The sequence below is a fragment of the Lycorma delicatula genome, chromosome 13, assembly GCF_047948215.1.
Source record: "Lycorma delicatula isolate Av1 chromosome 13, ASM4794821v1, whole genome shotgun sequence".
NCBI lineage: Eukaryota > Metazoa > Arthropoda > Insecta > Hemiptera > Fulgoridae > Lycorma > Lycorma delicatula.
This window is the reverse complement of record NC_134467.1, coordinates 28,811,561-28,830,903: the sequence shown is the minus strand read 5'-3', so window position 1 is coordinate 28,830,903 and position 19,343 is coordinate 28,811,561. Positions and strand designations below refer to the sequence as shown.

Genomic DNA, 19,343 nt, shown 5'->3' with positions numbered 1-19,343 from the left:
GCAGTGTCGAGTCGGCGTCGGTCGGCCTTCGCTGTTGCAGTCGAAACGATTCTCCTCGAGCGATTCCACGCTGGGACGGCTCCTGCTACTGAGTCCGACACGGCCAGGGCGGTTGAAGGCCGGCGAGCTGGAGCGGGAAGGTAGCGGCCGCGTTTAGCGACTCCCTCGGCGGGCCGGCTAGGCCTGCTGCTCCGGCGGGGATGTTGGCATCCGCTGGGAGGTCCCACGTTGAGCCGACTAGGGACCTTCTTCTGTCTTCACCAGGTGGTGGTCGACGTTGAATTGCCTTCGCTCTCGTGGTGCATGCTTTTTTATTGGTGCCTGAGAGTTATAGGGCTGCAGCGCCGCTATGGTGGGAGAACTGCCCGGCGGTAGTGATGCTTGTACCAACGCATCCGTATACTGTGCACTAGCTCGCATCTGAGTTGACATTATTTTCGCCCGCTGATATTAAATTAGGCATATATGTGGTAACAATATATATAGATTAAATGAACACTATTGAAAGTTTGATAAACATTAACAAAATGAACATTACGGATCTTCACAAAATTTAACTTTCTCTTTTTCCCTTTGTTCCCTTTCCTTTTCCCCTTTCCCGTTTTCTCTTTTTCCTCATTTTCCTTTTCCAATGTTTCTCCTTTCCCCATTTTCCCTTTCCATCCTCCATTTCTGTTTCCCTTATTTCCCTTTCATGCTCGCTCTTTCCCTCTTTCTTTTTTCTCCTTTCCAATTTCTATTTCCTTTACCCCGTTTACCTTTTTTTTCAGTTTTCCCTTTTACCTTTTCCCGTTTTCACCTTCTTCCCTTTTCCGATTTTTCCCTTTTCCCCGCGCGTAAATCGGTCTAGTAGTTGTTTAGTCTACATCGGAAACATTGAAATCGAATGGTAAAATATTTGGTATAGCGTCTGTTGTTTTTACGGCCAACAGATAGCGCTGTTTTTTTTTTTTAAAAAAAAGCATATTTTTACCTGTCACATGTTGAAATAGTAGATATATGAAAATAAGCGCGTATTCGAATGCAACGTTATGAAAAAATTTCAAAGCAATCGGTGAAGAACTTTGGAGATTTAAAATTTTGAACAAATGAACATTTATATTTTTATTTATATAGATAAACAGTAAATATTGTTTATAGTAACGTCCAAGGGATCGACGATTTTAGGTCATTATAACCGATGTTTAGGTAGCATAGTGGTACGACTTTAATTTGCCATCTACACGGCGTATTTTAATACAGTAATACTAATCACTTATTTTCGCAATAAATGATATAAAAAGTAATAATATGCAATAATAAATATAAGGACGCTAGAGTAAAAAAAAGATAGAGGAAAAGTATAAAAATTATTTTTTCTGCAAAAAGATGGTTATTTTGATTTTTTCGAGCATTTCGTCCTGTATACAGTTTTTGAAGGTCCTTTCTAAATCAAAACTAACATTCTTTCTTTCTTCATTAGCAAGTTCTGTAAAATTTCTTTTTTTTTTTTTGTTTGTGGGCAAAAAACGCTTGAACGTTATCATCGCCCGGAATTTTTATTAATAAAAGGGTAAAGTAACTCCAAAATAATAAAACTTATATGGTGTAAAATAAATATAAATCATATTATAAAAGTTTATTAAAACAAAAGTCAAATATTGAAATAAAATTCAAAACTAATATCGCAGACGGAGTCTTTAAAATATAAAAGTTAAAATAATAGAAAAAAGAAACTACATAAAACTTACCTAATTCCGATAGGTTGTGTAAAAGGCTCCCTTCTTGGATAATAAAATTAAAATATAATAATATAAAATCAAAATAATGATAAAAAATCAAAATTGAAAGTAAAGGTTAAAAATTATTAAAAACCCCTTCTAGCATAAAATATATATGAAAATATTAAATTTTTTGCAGTAACCTGGTACTGTGAAAAAACAGAAACATCCGGTTCAAAATTTCGTTATTATTGTACAAGATATCACAGATGTTTCTGGATAGATGAAATTTACGACGCAACGCCGCATAACATATGCAATCCACGAGAATGTGGTGCACAGTCGTGCGGCGACAATGAAGGGCATAGATGAAGTCCTACGCAAGAACTATCGCGTGAAAATAAACAAGAACAAATGGAAGTAATGAAATGTAGTAGAAATAACAAAGATGGACCACTGAATTTGAAAATAGGACGAGAAAAGATTATGGAGGTAGAAGAATTTTGTTATTTGGGAAGTAGAATTACTAAAGATGGACGAAGCAGGAGCGATATAAAATGCCGAATAGTACAAGCTAAACGAGCCTTCAGTAAGAAATATAATTTGTTTACATCAAAAATTAATTTAAATGTCAGGAAAAGATTTTTGAAAGTGTATGTTTGGAGTGTCGCTTTATATGGAATTGAAACTTGGACGATCGGAGTATCTGAGAAGAAAAGATTAGAAGCTTTTGAAATGCGGTGCTATAGGAGAATGTTAAAAATCAGACGGGTGGATAAAGTGACAAATGAAGAGGTATTGCGGCAAATAGATGAAGAAAGAAGCATTTGGAAAAATATAGTTAAAAGAAAAGACAGACTTATAGGCCACATACTAAGGCATCCTGGAATAGTCGCTTTAATATTGGAAGGACAGGTAGAAGGGAAAAATTGTGTAGGCAGGCCACGTTTGGAATATGTAAAACAAATTGTTAGGGATGTAGGATGTAGAGGGTATATTGAAATGAAACGACTAGCACTAGATAGGGAATCTTGGAGAGCTGCATCAAACCAGTCAAATGACTGAAGACAAAAAAATAATAATAGATAATTTTTTATCATAGACATAAATATGGTTATGATAAAAAAAAATCAATAAATGTAAATTATTTTTGATGTCTTTAATTTTAATTTTAAAAAAGGGAATTTCCCCCACCAAAAATATAATTGAAGAAGAAAATGGTTCGTTTCAAATTCTTAATATATAAAAAAAGATGGAATGAGAAAGAGAGAGCGCGTGGGAGTGAGGAAAGAGAAAAAAAGGAAACGTACGAAGTATAAGAATGTATGAAGAAAAAGAAAGGACTTCATGGAAAATTCGAATTGAATTTTTCTTTTCTTCTTTTCATTTCTCTTTGTATTCTTATTTTTTACTTTTTCAGAACAGATAAAATTCTTATATGCTGTATTAGATAAAAAGACCAAAAATACCAAGATCCATTCTCTTTATAATAACATCTGTTTAAAAATTGCCATTTATTTTTTTTACATTTATTTAATAAATGTAATTTTATTCTTCATATACATAGAGAAAGAAAATAGATGAGATTATTAGCTTTTATAAGTTGGTAATACTGCTTAGTTTAGTTTAGTTTTGTAAGTTCAGTTTAATATGATTGCATTCTTGAAATACTTATTTTACAAAAATGTCTTTTAATATAAGATGAAGCTTAGTCAGGGTATGTAACTTCTTAATCTATCAAATAAAAAAAAAAAATTACAGATAATATTTCGATAAAAATGAAAAGCTGGCAATAATGTTGAAATTTTTTTATTATTTTTATAAAGTTTAAAATTTAATTTTTTCAATCGTTTGATATTAAAACTAGCTTGTTTTTGTAATATACAAAGTGATTCACGAAAAATGATACAACAATTTCAGTTTACGTTCTATTGTTGAAAATAAATATTCATAAAATTGACTCATCAGAATAACTCATTTAGAGAGAAAAAAATTGTTACCTGGACTTTTATAAGTGAAAATGATAAAGGAGCTTATAATAAACATAAAAAAAATAAATGTGTGAACGTGGTGGTGGAGGGATGATTTGGGGAGGGGTTGATAAGGGGTGAAAAATTATATTAATACGATTTGCGGCGAAAGTTGACATTAAAAAAAATTTGTGATTATTTAAGACACAGAAAGGTATAATTTCATCAAGTTTCATCAAAATTAAATTATTCTTGCGGAAATTAAAAATAAAAAACCAATAAAAAGATTTTCCGCATTTTTCTCGGAAATTTTGAAGTTATGTTAAAAAATTACCTCTACAAAAGTTGTAGATTTTTGCATGATCTACAAATTTTGTATTAGAAAATTTTTTTTTCAGTGTTGTTACAAACCTTTTATAACAAAAAAGGAGCAGATTCAATATCACAGAACGGGGAGATTTGCGCTTATTCCTAACAAACTGAAGTCAAATATTGATAATTTGCTGTCAATCCATCAAGTACATCCCTCCCATTAAAATTGTAACTATTTTGTGATTGTCATTGTAGAAGTTACAATACGTTATTAATGTTTAATTTTAATTATATTACGATAATTTTATTATATTAATAATTGTAATATGATAACAATAATAATTCATAGCGTAATGATTACATATTTGAATAAATGCAACACAAAAAAATACTATTTTTCTTTTGCTTTTTACCACTCTGAATGGGAAGTTTTCTAAATAAAATAAGTGAGAATCGATAGATTTCTTGTGCTGTGAGATGTCAAAAATGTAAAGTTGGATGGAAGCATTTTTTTTGATCGGCCAACTTTACTTTTTTGACATCCACTCACAGCACAGTCGATCAAAAATTAACCGATCAATTCTCACTTTTTTTTCGGAAGCTGTTAGTTTGTGGAACTCAGCCGTAACGTAAATTTTCATAGTTAGATCTAATCTTCACATTTTCCGTCGACTGGAAATACGGTAGAAATGTAGCAGCAGGGGGTCCACCGGAACCAGCAAAATTTTGAAAGTGGTCTATTAGAAAAATAAGTTTGGGAACCTCTGATATAGATGTAGGAATGCTTCACCCGCAATCCCTTTTTTAATAGCAAACTTATTTTTTTATAAATAAAAAATATTTAATCAATAATATTATATTTAGATTTTCATCAAATCCTGATAAAACGACAAATAAAAATTTTTATGAAAAATACTGAAGGAATAAACGATAAACAATGAATTGTTGCCCAAAACTTAAATAAAAGAAGATAAGAAAATAGAACAATATTTGTTAGACCAATACATTTTATGAATGAATTAAAATAGTTCAAAATAAAAGTCCAATAAAGGTAAACAAAAAATGTATTACAATCCCAAATCTAGCATCCCCATCTCGGCTTCGCTCGTGCTCTGTGGATACTTGCGCTTCCCGTCACGATCAGATGGTCATGGCTCGCTTCGCACTCCCTTCCATTTTCTCCCGTTTCCCTTTTCTTCTCCCGTTCCTCTTTCCGTTAGTTCCCTTTCCCCTTCTTCTTCACCCCTTTCCCTTTCCTCCTTTCTTCCTTTCTTTCGTCCTTTCTTTTTTCTCTTTTCCCTTTCCTTTTCCGGGTTTTCCTTTTCCCCGTTTCCCCCTTTTTTCATTTTCCCCTCTTCCCTTTTACCTTTTTCTTTTTTTCCATTTCTCTCTTCTTCCCCGGTTTTCGATTCGAGTTGGTTTTCAATGAATTTCGACACAGGTTCATTTTGACGCTAAGCAGAAATCTTGGTAAAGTTCTTTGTTATTCCTAATTTAAAAACAAAGCCTTTTCCGGACACATATTTATTATGAACTTTTTACATTATTTTAAACAGAGAAATACAGTTGTAAAATTTAATGGCATTCTTCTGGAGCACTCACACACTCATTCTGTCGCTCTGTGCACGCACACGTTGTATTAATATTACTTATTTGACAGATGTAATGAATTACTACATTTCCATGCCTTACCTACGCTTTTAATTATAAACAATTTTTTTTGTATCTGACATATTCAATTATTTGCTTTACATATTCTAATTTTTTAATTCCATTTTAATTTAATTATTTATTTATTTTAAATTTAATTTAATATTATTTTATTTAATTTTTATTTTTATTAAATTCCCTTCCTCTTCTGTCGTTTTCCTTTCCCCCTTCCTCTTTCCTCTTTTCTTTTTTCTCTTTTCCCTTTCCATTTCCTTTTCCCGTTTTCCCATTTGTTCTTTTTTACATTTTTACCTTTTCCGATTTTTCCCTTTCTCCCTTTTTCCCCCACGCGTAAATCGGTCCAGTAGTTTTTTAGTCTATAGCGGACACATATCGGAAACATTGCAATGGAATCGTAAAATATTTAGTATAGCCTAAGTTGCTTTTACGTCCAACAGGTAGCGCTGTTAACAGGAAATTTAGTTTTTTATCGATAAAAAATCAAAATTTCGTAAAATCCTTTCTTAGCGCACGCACGCCTACTTAAAGATACGAAGGTTCTCAAAAAATTTCAAGTCTACTTATAATAGTTTTGGTTGTACATTGATATGAGTCAGTGAATCAGTCAGGCCATTCACTTTTATATTTTTTTTTTTTTTTTTTTTTTTGTCTTCAGTCATTTGACTGGTTTGATGCAGCTCTCCAAGATTCCCTATCTAGTGCTAGTCGTTTCATTTCAGTATACCCTCTACATCCTACATCCCCAACAATTTGTTTTACATATTCCAAACGTGGCCTGCCTACACAATGTTTCCCTTCTACCTGTCCTTCCAATATTAAAGCGACTATTCCAGGATGCCTTAATATGTGACCTATAAGTCTTCTTTTAATTATATTTTTCCAAATGCGTCTTTTTTCATAGATTTGCTGCAACACCTCTTCGTCTGTCACTTTATCCACCCATCTAATTTTTAACATACTCCTATAGCACCGCATTTCAAAAGCTTCTAATCTTTTCTTCTCAGATACTCCGATCGTCCAAGTTTCACTTCTATATAAAGCGACACTCCAAACATACACTTTCAAAAATCTTTTCCTGACATTTAAATTAATTTTTGATGTAAACAAATTATATTTCTTACTGAAGGCTCGTTTAGCTTGTGCTATTCGGCATTTTATATCGCTCCTGCTTCGTCCATCTTTAGTAATTCTACTTCCTAAATAACAAAATTCTTCTACCTCCATAATCTTTTCTCCTCCTATTTTCACATTCAGTGGTCCATCTTTGTTATTTCTACTACATTTCATTACTTTTGTTTTGTTCTTGTTTATAAAGGTTTTGTTCTTTTTTTCTCTTTTATATAAGGCATTATTAACCACGCATTGTCAAAAAAATTTTATGATGAATAATAATTCAAAAATAAACAAAAAAATGAAAAAATATCAGAAGTTATTACTGAAATAAAATTTTATGTACTTTTTATTTTTTAAAAATGTGTATTTATAATTTAATAGGCGTACAATTTAATTTGCCGGCCTCCGTGGCCCGAGTGGTAGTGTCTCGGCCTTTCATCCGGAGGTTTGAATCCTGGTCAGGCAGGCATTTTCACACTCGCTACAAGTCATTCATCTCATCCTCTGAAGCAATACCTAACAGTGGACCCGGAGGTTAAAATAAAATTTTATATGCATTTACACCATAAGAACATGCATACAAATTTTCATCAATCCAATTTCAGCAGTTTTTGCTGTACGTTATTATGAATCACTCACGACATGTTATTTTATATATATATACGAGAAGTTATCTCTAAAATAAAGATCGTTTCATTGTAAAAAATTTACTCTGAAAACTTTATAAATATTTTTTAATTCTCTTAAACTACATACCTTATACTACTTCTCTATATAATCGCCACATGAATTAAGATATTTATCGTAGCGATACACCAGCTTCAATATACCCTCGTCGTATTCTTCTGCCGCCAGTCCATTTAGCCACTGATTAACAGCATTTTAAAGTTCAATCGTCACCCACGAATTACATACCACTCAAAAATTCTTTCGATTTCCCAAACAAATGGTAATCAGAAGGAGCTAAGCCCGGACTATATGGTAGGTGATCGTAAATTTCCCATCCAAATGTTCTCGGTAAATCACGTGTCGGGCCCGCAATATGCGGACGAGCATTATCGTGAAGCAGGACGACGCCGTCGGTCAGCCGCCCACGTAGCCGATTTTGAATGACGCGCCGTAAGTTACATAGAATTTCTCAGTAGGCTTCTGTATTTATAGTCGTTCCACGTGGCATGAAATCTATGAACAATACGCCAAATGACTGTGGCTTCACCTTTGACAATCTGGTTGGTGATTGAGGATGATAATTTTCGGACGTTTCTTTCATTTTTTACATTATCACCGTACACAGCAACCGAACTGCCTATGAATTTCAGTCGGATTAACGTTTTAATGGTTAAAAATACATATGCTTTCATGTATTTCACGGTCGGTGGCAGCATCGATTTTCCTATTCATTTTATAACGTAATAACTCACACGAAATCAAAGATAATACAACACGACAAGTTACAAACAGCAATGCAGTGTGTACATTACTAACGAGGCCATGAATGATACAGATTTGCCAACCTTAAGGAGAGAAATTTCCCAGCGGTCTTTACTTTAGAGATATTCCTTGTGTATATATATATATATATATATATATATATATATATATATATATATAAAACTGTATTTTATGATGAAAAAAAAGAAGTTTATTGTCATTTATACAAGTAAAGGTTCGTGACTTACTTGAAAGTCGGTCGGCGGAAGTAATTATGAACAATTACTCCCTTAGGATGTTGGGGAACTCTTGGTCGATAAACACGTGATAACAGCGATTTATTTTATTTTATTACTTTACTTACGTGTGAACAAAACGACAATTTCAAAGTTAAAACATTATAATTTTTGAATAATACATTATTTTCACGTGTACGAAAATTGGATATCGTCCAATAAAACTGTATAATAACGTAATAAATCTAAATATATTATGATTATGATAAATTTATCAAAAGATAAACACCATTTATATATTTTTATTTTATTCATAAAAATATATCAAGAATTTCCGCCTATCTTTGTAGCACAGTGGTAGTGGCTCTTCCTTTCATACAGAGATCCCGAATTCGTATCCAGGACAAGTATGACATTTTTTAAACGCTACAACATTCAAGAAAGATTATACTGTTATCTCGTCTCATCATCTCTAATCCCATCTTATTATTATACAAAAAAAAATTACAATGAAATTGTAAACCGTACGGTAAGAGTCTCGTTGATATCATTTCTTCCACTAAAAAAACAAAAATTTCTGTAATATAAAGATATTTTTAACAAAATGGTACTGAAATCAAAAAAGGTAAGACACTATATTTCTATTATCAAAATCCGTTATTTAATTAGAGAATTTTCTTTAAAAAAAAAAATACATGTTAAATATATGTAATAGAAAACAGATAATAAACAATGTTTAAGCGTTCCTTATAATAAACAAAAAAAAAAAAAAAATTGTTACAAAACTATTACCGGCCCGATTTCATTTCTTAAAAACGAATAATCATAAGAATTGTATTTAAATGTGATATGTATTACACATTAGAGTGGTCCAAATAGGGCAAAATATTTGTCGAAAAACGTGCATCCCCTGATTTAAAAGTACTCTCAAAAACAAAATTTTTGACGCGTTAATGAACCCTTTCCGTTCGAAAAAAGTCATCCCCCACTCCACTTTAATTTTAAAGGGGATTTAACATGGGTTTTAGGTTATTTTCAAGTCGTTACGATATAGCGCTTGCATGTTTCATCACAAAACTTCAAAAATAACGTATATAAGGGTTTTTGGGGTCGGAGAACACGAATTTGAAGTCAAAAACTTATTTTGACACATTGTAACTGTCAAAATCGCTGTCAATCAATTGACAACTAGCGTTCTTATGAAGTAAAATCAATGTTAGACATTACAAACAACGTTAATTACGGTTTTTGGGGTCGGAGAACACGAATTTGAAGTAAAAAAACTCATTTTGGCTAGGTACGCTAGCTCTTTTTTATGAAGACATCTCAACCGAATTAAAACTGAAAATGGTTGAAAAACTAGCAATTTCGGGTGAAACTTACGAAAATTTATTATCTGCGACAGATGATGATTGTGATTATGATAAAGAACCTGCTCACACGAAACGCTACGAAACTAAAAACGTTAACGAATTCTTAAACAAAGAAATCGACTTTTTTGTCAACACGGAGTCCTTGAATTTTTTTAAACGATTCGAATTTGCGACTAGCTTTCTAGAAATTGATCCATGTAAGTGGAGCGAAAACTAAGATTATTTGGCTGCTTTGAATCATGTTAAAAATCTAAAGGTCGTCAACGACTGCTCAGAAAGAACGGTTAAGAACGGTTGGTGAAAGAATTTAGATGTAAATTCACTAGAGATGAAAGTCAATTGCAATATATACTACAAATTGTAAATGATCATCGCAAAAAACATCCAAATGTATATAATTACATTACATATGTAATGTAATATAATAATAGAAATAGAAATCATAAAATTTTAACAACATTATTTGAATAATTATATACATGAATATAAAATTTTTAAAATAAAATGAGAGTTGATCTTTTTGAATCTATCCTTCAGATTTTTTTTAATTGACAACGACTTCAACAGTTTTAATGTGTCAAAACAATTTTTTCACTTCAAATTCGTGTTCTCCGACCCCCAAAACCCTAATTAACGTTGTTTTGTAATGTCTGACATTGATTTTTCTACATAAAAAAGCTAGTTGACAATTAATTGGCAGCGATTTTGACAGTTTTAACTTGTCAAAATAAGTTTTTAACTAAAAATTCGTGTTCTCCGACCCCAAAAACCCTTATATACGTTATTTTTGAAGTTTTCTGATGAAACATACAAGCGCTATATCGTAACGACTTGAAAATAACCTAAAACCCATGTTAAATCCCCTTTAAAATTCAAGTGGAGTGGGGGATGACTTTTTTCGAACGGAAAGGGTTCATCAACGCGTCAAAAATTTTGTTTTTGAGAGTACTTTTAAATCAGGGGGTGCACGTTTTTCGACAAAAATTTTGCCCTATTTGGACCACTCTGTTACACATAAATGAAATTGGCCCGGTAAGAATTTTGTAACAAATTTTTTTTTTTTATTGTTTATTATATGGAACGCTTAAACATTGTTTATTATCTATTGTCTATTACATATATTTAATTCTAAATTAATAACAGATTTTGATAATAGAAATGTAGTGTCTTACCTTGTTTTGATTATCGTTTTGTTAAAAATAGTGATCGAGTCTATCTAAATGGAAAAGAAAAATCGATTAATTAAAAAAAATATCGATTGTACGAAAAGTTAATATAACTCTAGAACCAATATACTTAGAAATACAAGAATTTAATTGTGTGTCTTCTGAATAGAATAGAAGATGCATATAGATTTTCGAAACATTTGATTAAATAGTTTCTGGGAAATTTGGGAACAAAGTTTTGCACAAAGTTACTTCAAAAAGATTAAGCTTGTTTATATCGCCGCTCAATCCAATCATATTATATCGGGATGAACTTAATATTAATCATTTATTATCTAATAAATTGATCATTTATAAGTTTGGAATAGCAATTGAAAAAAAGAGAAATTATTAATGAAAAAAAAGGGAAATTATTAATAAGAGAAATTATTAATGAATTAAAAATACCACTGATAGACAAAAAACTTTTTTTAATGTTTCTCTAAGTGCGATGCCATTTCTTGAATTGCTTTTTTGCGTCCCATTACAGATCTGTAAATACAATTTTTCTATTACCCTAAATTTTAAATAAATTACTCTTGCCTGGGTTTACTCGGTACCTAGTACGTTAAGCCTGACGGTTAAACCAGTCTGCCGATCGTACTAACGAAATTTGTTAGTGCTGACCGTCACCGTTAGAACCGCCACACCCACAGGAATTAAATGCAGTATGCACGTGCACTTTAGATAGAATCATTGAATTAAATAAAGGAAAAAATATTATATTTAAATAAAACGATAAATATTTTTAATTAATTTGTATGTGTAAGCCGTTTGTCAGAAATAATCCACAGCTGTAGGAGTTTCCCAGAATGCGGCTTTAAATGTGTGACGGGAAAGTCCTAGAAATGTGTTGTCGACTTTTTTAAAAGAGAACAGTTGATTACTCTTAATATGCATAAAGGAGATCTAACAAATTTTTAATTTATATTTTCCATTTTCTTAACCTAAATTATTTTGATTTTACGAATGATTTATTTTGATAGCATATGATAAAACTTTCTATTAGCAATAAAAAATAATATCGAATCCTTAATTTACTTACGATCGCCTCTAATAATATACAATTTTTTTTTTGTCTTCAGTCATTTGACTGGTTTGATGCAGCTCTCCAAGATTCCCTATCTAGTGCTAGTCGTTTCATTTCAGTATACCCTTTAAATCCTACATCCCTAACAATTTGTTTTACATATTCCAAACGTGGCCTGCCTACACAATTTTTCCCTTCTACCTGTCCTTCCAATATTAAAGCGACTACTCCAGGATGCCTTAGTATGTGGCCTATAAGTCTGTCTCTTCTTTTAACTATATTTTTCCAAATGCTTCTTTCTTCATCTATTTTCCGCAATACCTCTTCATTTGTCACTTAATCCACCCATCTGATTTTTAACATTCTCCTATAGCACCACATTTCAAAAGCTTCTACCTCCATAATCTTTTCTCCTCCTATTTTCACATTTAGTGGTCCATCTTTGTTATTTCTACTACATTTCATTACTTTTGTTTTGTTCTTGTTTATTTTCATGCGATAGTTCTTGCGTAGGACTTCATCTATGCCATTCATTGTTTCTTCTAAATCCTTTTTACTCTCGACTAGAATTACTATATCATCAGCAAATCGTAGCATCTTTATCTTTTCACCTTGTACTGTTACTCCGAATCTAAATTGTTCTTTAACATCATTAACTGCTAGTTCCATGTAAAGATTAAAAAGTAACGGAGATAGGGAACATCCTTGTCGGACTCCCTTTCTTATTACGGCTTCTTTCTTATGTTCTTCAATTGTTACTGTTGCTGTTTGGTTCCTGTACATGTTAGCAATTCTTCTTCTATCTCTGTATTTGAACCCTAATTTTATTGAAATGCTGAACATTTTATTCCAGTCTACGTTATCGAATGCCTTTTCTAGGTCTATAAACGCCAAGTAAATTGGTTTGTTTTTCTTTAATCTTCCTTCCACTATTAATCTGAGGCATAAAATTGCTTCCCTTGTCCCTATACTTTTCCTGAAACCAAATTGGTCTTCTCCTAACACTTCTTCCACTCTCCTCTCAATTCTTCTGTATAGAATTGTAGTTAAGATTTTTGATGCATGATTAGTTAAACTAATTATTCTGTATTCTTCACATTTATCTGCCCCTGCTTTCTTTGGTATCATGACTATAACACTTTTTTTGAAGTCTGACGGAAGTTCCTCTTTTTCATAAATATTACACACCAGTTTGTATAATCTATGAATCGCTTCCTCACCTGCACTGTGTAGTAATTCTACAGGTATTCCGTCTATTCCAGGAGCCTTTCTGCCATTTAAATCTTTTAATGCTCTCTTAAATTCAGATCTCAGTATTGTTTCTCCCATTTCATCCTCCTCAACTTCCTCTTCTTCCTCTATAACACCATTTTCTAATTCATTTATAATGTACATGTTTCTAATATACAAAATGCCATATAAAATATGATGACTATCAGCATAAAATATAACATTTTAATATATTTACACTATATACGGTGGTTTTTATAATTTTATTACGAATTGGAAATACCTTAATAAAATCTCTAAAATATCCTATTTTCGAGAAATATGTTCACTACTTAATATTCTTACCAGCTACGAACAGATCGTTCGTTGTTTGCGACCAGATCGGTCGCAACAACGACGCTGCTGTTGATGAAATTATTATCGATGCAATTCAGCGCAGTCCATACGTCAGTACATGACGTCTTCTTTCTAAGCGGATCTGAGTATTAAATTTAATGGTTTGGAGGATACTTACACAAAACAAGTTTTATCTTTATCGTTAACGGTCATTTCAACATTATCACCCAGGAGACGCTCCGCTTCGCTTGGAATTCTGAAACTGGTGGAATACAAATTGACAACTTCAGAAGTAAGATTTTGTCTGCCGACGAAGCTCAGTCGTGATGTGGGTCAACAACTTTCGCAATAAGCATATATGAGGGGAAGTAAATCCACATGAAACGGTGGAAGACAATTTTCAACACCGATTTAGCATTAATTTATGATCCGGACTTCTTCACAGTCTCCTGTTTAGACCATTCATGTCACCTGCTCGGTTAAATGCTGAGATCTTCTAGATTTTTCTTCAAGAAGAATTGCTACTTTCTTGAAGATGTTGCACTAGCGGTGAGACGTAAAGTATATTCGTTCATCCAGTGGCGTGTGACTCCTCACTTATCTAGTACCGTTTTCCCACACTCTTAAATGATAATTTCCCTTAGAAATGGATCGGTCGTAGAGCTCCATATTCCTGGCCACCAAGATCGTTTGATCTATTTTAACTTAAAAGGTCAAGGGGAAGAGACTGTTTGAGCAAGTTTACCCTAAGTATCTTGAAATTTCGATTAATTAAGATCATATTTTTCTTAGACACGTTTTTTAACAATTAAAAAATAGTAATTTTACCAAAAAAAATTTTCAAAATCGAACCCCCACCCCACAAACACGCTGTTATAGTGGTCTGCTATGTTTTTACGTCAAAGCTGAGCGGTAGAATTAAATAAATGAGTAATATTTAAAATGTAAAAAAAAAGTAATTGCCTCGGTAACTAAGGCTTTTTCGAAAACACAAAATATCGCTATAACTTTCTTGTTAAGTAAAATATCGAATTCGTTTAAAGTCCCTACTATTCTTTGGATAAGAGCCTAAAACTTATCTCAATAAAGTTTTTTGATATCACCAACTGTTGGCCCAAGGGTGGAAAAAATGGGGTTTTGAAGACAAAAAAACATAAATAACTCCCTTAATAGGCACAGTATCGAATCGGTTCAAAGTGATCGTTAATCCTCTGAAAATTACTTAAAACTTTTGTTTTAACCAATTTTTTATTTGACCAACTCTTACGACAAGGGATGATCAAAATGTTACTGGAATTGTAAGAAGATGGGGCTTGTTTTTATGCTAAACATGAGAAATTTTTTTCACATGCAACCATTGTCGTATTGAGTAAATTTGAAGTTATTCTTAACTTTAAGGTGGACATTTTTTTTATCCCCTACTTAGCACCGGTGAAATCTACTTCCGCCTTTCCGAAAGGAATTTTTTAAATTATAATAATGATTTGTTTTTTTATTGGTTTCAGGTGCGATTATTTACGGATCTGATCAAGAAGTAGCTGGTTTTATGCGTGCTGTTAGACGTTGCAATGCTACTGGTAGTTTTTCTTGGATCGGTTCAGATGGATGGTCAGCCAGATCTTTAGTATTTCAAGGAAGTGAATTAGAAGTTGAAGGTACATTATCGGTTCAACCACAAGCAAATCCTGTACAAGGATTTGATGATTATTTTCTTAATTTAACTGTTGAAAATAATAAACGAAATCCTTGGTTTGTTGGTAAGTATTGTTTTTATTTTGTAAAATTTCTTTCTTTTTTTTTTTTTTTTTTTTTTTTTTTTTGTCTTCAGTCATTTGACTGGTTTGATGCAGCTCTCCAAGATTCCCTATCTAGTGCTAGTCGTTTCATTTCAGTATACCCTCTACATCCTACATTCCCAACAATTTGTTTTACATATTCCAAACGTGGCCTGCCTACACAATTTTTCCCTTCTACCTGTCCTTCCAATATTAAAGCGACTATTCCAGGATGCCTTAGTATGTGGCCTATAAGTCTGTCTCTTCTTTTAACTATATTTTTCCAAATGCTACTTTCTTCATCTATTTGCCGCAATACCTCCTCATTTGTCACTTTATCCACCCATCTGATTTTTAACATTCCCCTATAGCACCACATTTCAAAAGCTTCTAATCTTTTCTTCTCAGATACTCCGATCGTCCAAGTTTCACTTCCATATAAAGCGAAACTCCAAACATACACTTTCAAAAATCTTTTCCTGACATTTAAATTCATTTTTGATGTAAACAAATTATATTTCTTACTGAAGGCTCGTTTAGCTAGTGCTATTCGGCATTTTATATCGCTCCTGCTTCGTCCATCTTTAGTAATTTTACTTCCCAAATAACAAAATTCTTCTACCTCCATAATCTTTTCTCCTCCTATTTTCACATTCAGTGGTCCATCTTTGTTATTTCTACTACATTTCATTACTTTTGTTTTGTTCTTGTTTATTTTCATGCGATAGTTTTTGCGTAGGACTTCATCTATGCCGTTCATTGTTTCTTCTAAATCCTTTTTACTCTCGGCTAGAATTACTATATCATCAGCAAATCGTAGCATCTTTATCTTTTCACCTTGTACTGTTACTCCGAATCTAAATTGTTCTTTAACATCATTAACTGCTAGTTCCATGTAAAGATTAAAAAGTAACGGCGATAGGGAACATCCTTGTCGGACTCCCTTTCTTATTAGGGCTTCTTTCTTATGTTCTTCAATTGTTATTGTGCTGTTTGGTTCCTGTACATGTTAGCAATTGTTCTTCTATCTCTGTATTTGAACCCTAATTTTTTTGAAATTAAACATTTTATTCCAGTCTACGTTATCGAAAGCCTTTTCTAGGTCTATAAACGCCAAGTATGTTGGTTTGTTTTTCTTTAATCTTCCTTCTACTATTAATCTGAGGCCTAAAATTGCTTCCCTTTTATTTCTTTAAGAAAATAAATTTTATAATATTTCATTTTATTCTTGTATTAAGTATTGCATTATTATACTTTCCTTGTCGTCATAGTTCTACAGATATGCTGGAAGAAGGAAAAAATTGTGATGAGTTAAAAAATGGAGTACGAGTTTCTTTTTGTATTTTTTGATGTTTCATAATCTAGGGACCTCAAAAAACAAGAAAAATTGGGAGGTAATATTCGTACGTATGTATATGTGTTGGCGTGTTTGAAACTTAATAACGTTTGATAGGATTATTCTCTTTTGATGAAATTTAGTACAGAGATTCATGTATACGGGGAAATTTTTTGGTAAAATTTTGGTGTTCCTTAGATTCTTGTCCTGCGGAGTATGGCTGAGGTGGTATGATGCTGTTATAGATGTACAAGTGGATGATTACATCGCCAAGGTAGTCATTTTGGCATCGAGCTCTGGTTACTGAGAATGAATGTGTCAAGAACTCTGTGATGGAGCGGCGGTATTTCTTACTGGCATTAAATAATGTGAAAAAATTTATTTAAAATATGGAAACCATGAAGATCTGCTCCCTTTACCAGTTATTATCAGAATAAATTCAATCAACCTCCCCCCTCCCACCACAATATATAAATTTTATCATCCAAATTTCCGCAGATTGGTCTGCTATTAATAAAGCCTTAAATATAATTACCTTATCATTTCGACTCGTACTTTTCTGTTCAGATCCCATGAGTGCTTTAAAGGAGATTAGTAACATGTACTCGAACCCACCGGGTAGGTCTAGTGGTTAACACGTCTTTCCAAATCAGCTGATTTGGAAAGTCAAGAGTTCCAGCGTTCAAGTCCTAGTAAAGCCAGTTAATTTTACACGGATTTGAATACTAGATCGTGGATACCGATGTTCTTTGGTGGTTGGGTTTCAATTAACCACACATCTCAGGAATGGTCGAACTGAGAATGTACAAGACTACACTTCATTTACACTCATACATATCATCCTCTGAAGTATTATCTAAACGGTAGTTACCGGAGGCTAAACAGGAAAAAGAAAAGTAACATGTACTCGAGACATTCTATATCTGTAAGATTCAATGTGTTAATTCGGAAATAACTCAAGGTAATACAGCTGTGACCTTCTGCTAGATCCCCAGCCATATTGGAATTTCAGGCAATAAGCGCGCTGGTAATGCAGCTAAAGAGGCTTGTTTCCAGCCTTCTTTCACTAATCGTGTTGTTTCTAATGATTTTGTCTGTTTTCTGAACAGAATGATCCGTGATGACTGTCAAAGGGAATGGAATGCTACAATCAACAATCAGCTTCATTCAGTTATGAACACCGTATCACCTTTCAGCCCTTCGTGCAGTAAAAACCGTCGAGAGGAGGTTATTATTTGCCGTTTACTAATAGGGCACATTAAACTCACTCACGGATATCATATGACTCTGACCAACCGATGCACCCGTTTATGTTTCCTATGACCGTCAACTAATTGTACACCACCCATTTTACTACGTTTTACTGTGTTTACATTTTACACCCATTTTACCTATTTTAGTAAATGTATGACAAGTGAACGGTTGGGACACGTAAGCCAGTGGGATATGGCACCGTGGTTAGTCTGCTCACGCTGTTAGGTAAGCTCTAGGAGCTATTTAGGGTACTAGTCGCTAAACTGTTTCTTGGCTCATTTGCCGTTTGTGGCACAGACATTCGGTCTTATGCTTTAAGGTGACTGAATGTTTGGGGTGGTAGTAGGAAAAATGCCAAGCAAACCAACTCCTAATTGTACACCACATCCTTCTGGATTGGGTTCTTATGCGACATAGTGTAGGAAGTTTCAACTAGGGGCTAACTTCCGAAATATTTTAGGAATCAATGGGACAATGTTACCGAATGTTTTACTATTTCTTAGGGACGTTCGTTTATATTCAAATATTTGAGTGTTCTGTACTAATTTTACAGCTATTTATGCTATTTGGCATATGACAGAAGGGTATTTTAATTTAGATCGTCAGTGTAATATTCCATTGCGGTTTTATTTCGCTTTTAGCATACGTCGTAGGCGTTTCCATTAATTCATTGTTTTTACGTTACTGGATTGTAGGTTTTTAATTTAATTTTTGATTGTTAATTTGTAATATTTATTTATTTACTATATAAATATTGTGTTCAGGCGCTGATGACGATACTGCACCCACAAAAAGTAAAATTACATATCAAGCAGGCCAAATTATATATATTGTACTTATATATATATATATATATGTCCGTAATTTTTCAATACTTTTTTTTTTTTTTGTCTTCAGTCATTTGACTGGTTTGATGCAGCTCTCCAAGATTCCCTATCTAGTGCTAGTCGTTTCATTTCAGTATACCCTCTACATCCTACATCCCTAACAATTTGTTTTACATATTCCAAACGTGGCCTGCCTACACAATTTTTCCCTTCTACCTGTCCTTCCAAAATTAAAGCGACTATTCCAGGATGCCTTAGTATGTGGCCTATAAGTCTGTCTCTTCTTTTAACTATATTTTTCCAAATGCTTCTTTCTTCATCTATTTGCCGCAATACCTCCTCATTTGTCACTTTATCCACCCATCTGATTTTTAACATTCTCCTATAGCACCACATTTCAAAAGCTTCTAACCTTTTCTTCTCAGATACTCCGATCGTCCAAGTTTCACTTCCATATAAAGCGACACTCCAAACATACACTTTCAAAAATCTTTTCCTGACATTTAAATTAATTTTTGATGTAAACAATTTATATTTCTTACTG

At 32.9% G+C, this 19,343-nt stretch overlaps 1 protein-coding gene across 5 annotated transcripts in view; it reads left to right on the top strand.

Moving 5' to 3' along the window:
* LOC142333582 (metabotropic glutamate receptor-like) overlaps positions 1-19,343 on the top strand; it is an 876,009-nt gene that overhangs the window by 737,382 nt on the left and 119,284 nt on the right. For all 5 annotated transcript variants that reach the window (XR_012758640.1, XM_075380890.1, XM_075380889.1 and 2 more), the window contains exon 5: positions 15,113-15,364. Coding sequence is in view for 4 of the 5 variants with exons in the window: in XM_075380890.1 (XP_075237005.1) it covers positions 15,113-15,364 (252 nt within the window). In the remaining variant the exon portion in view is untranslated. The remainder of the gene's footprint in view (positions 1-15,112; positions 15,365-19,343) is intronic.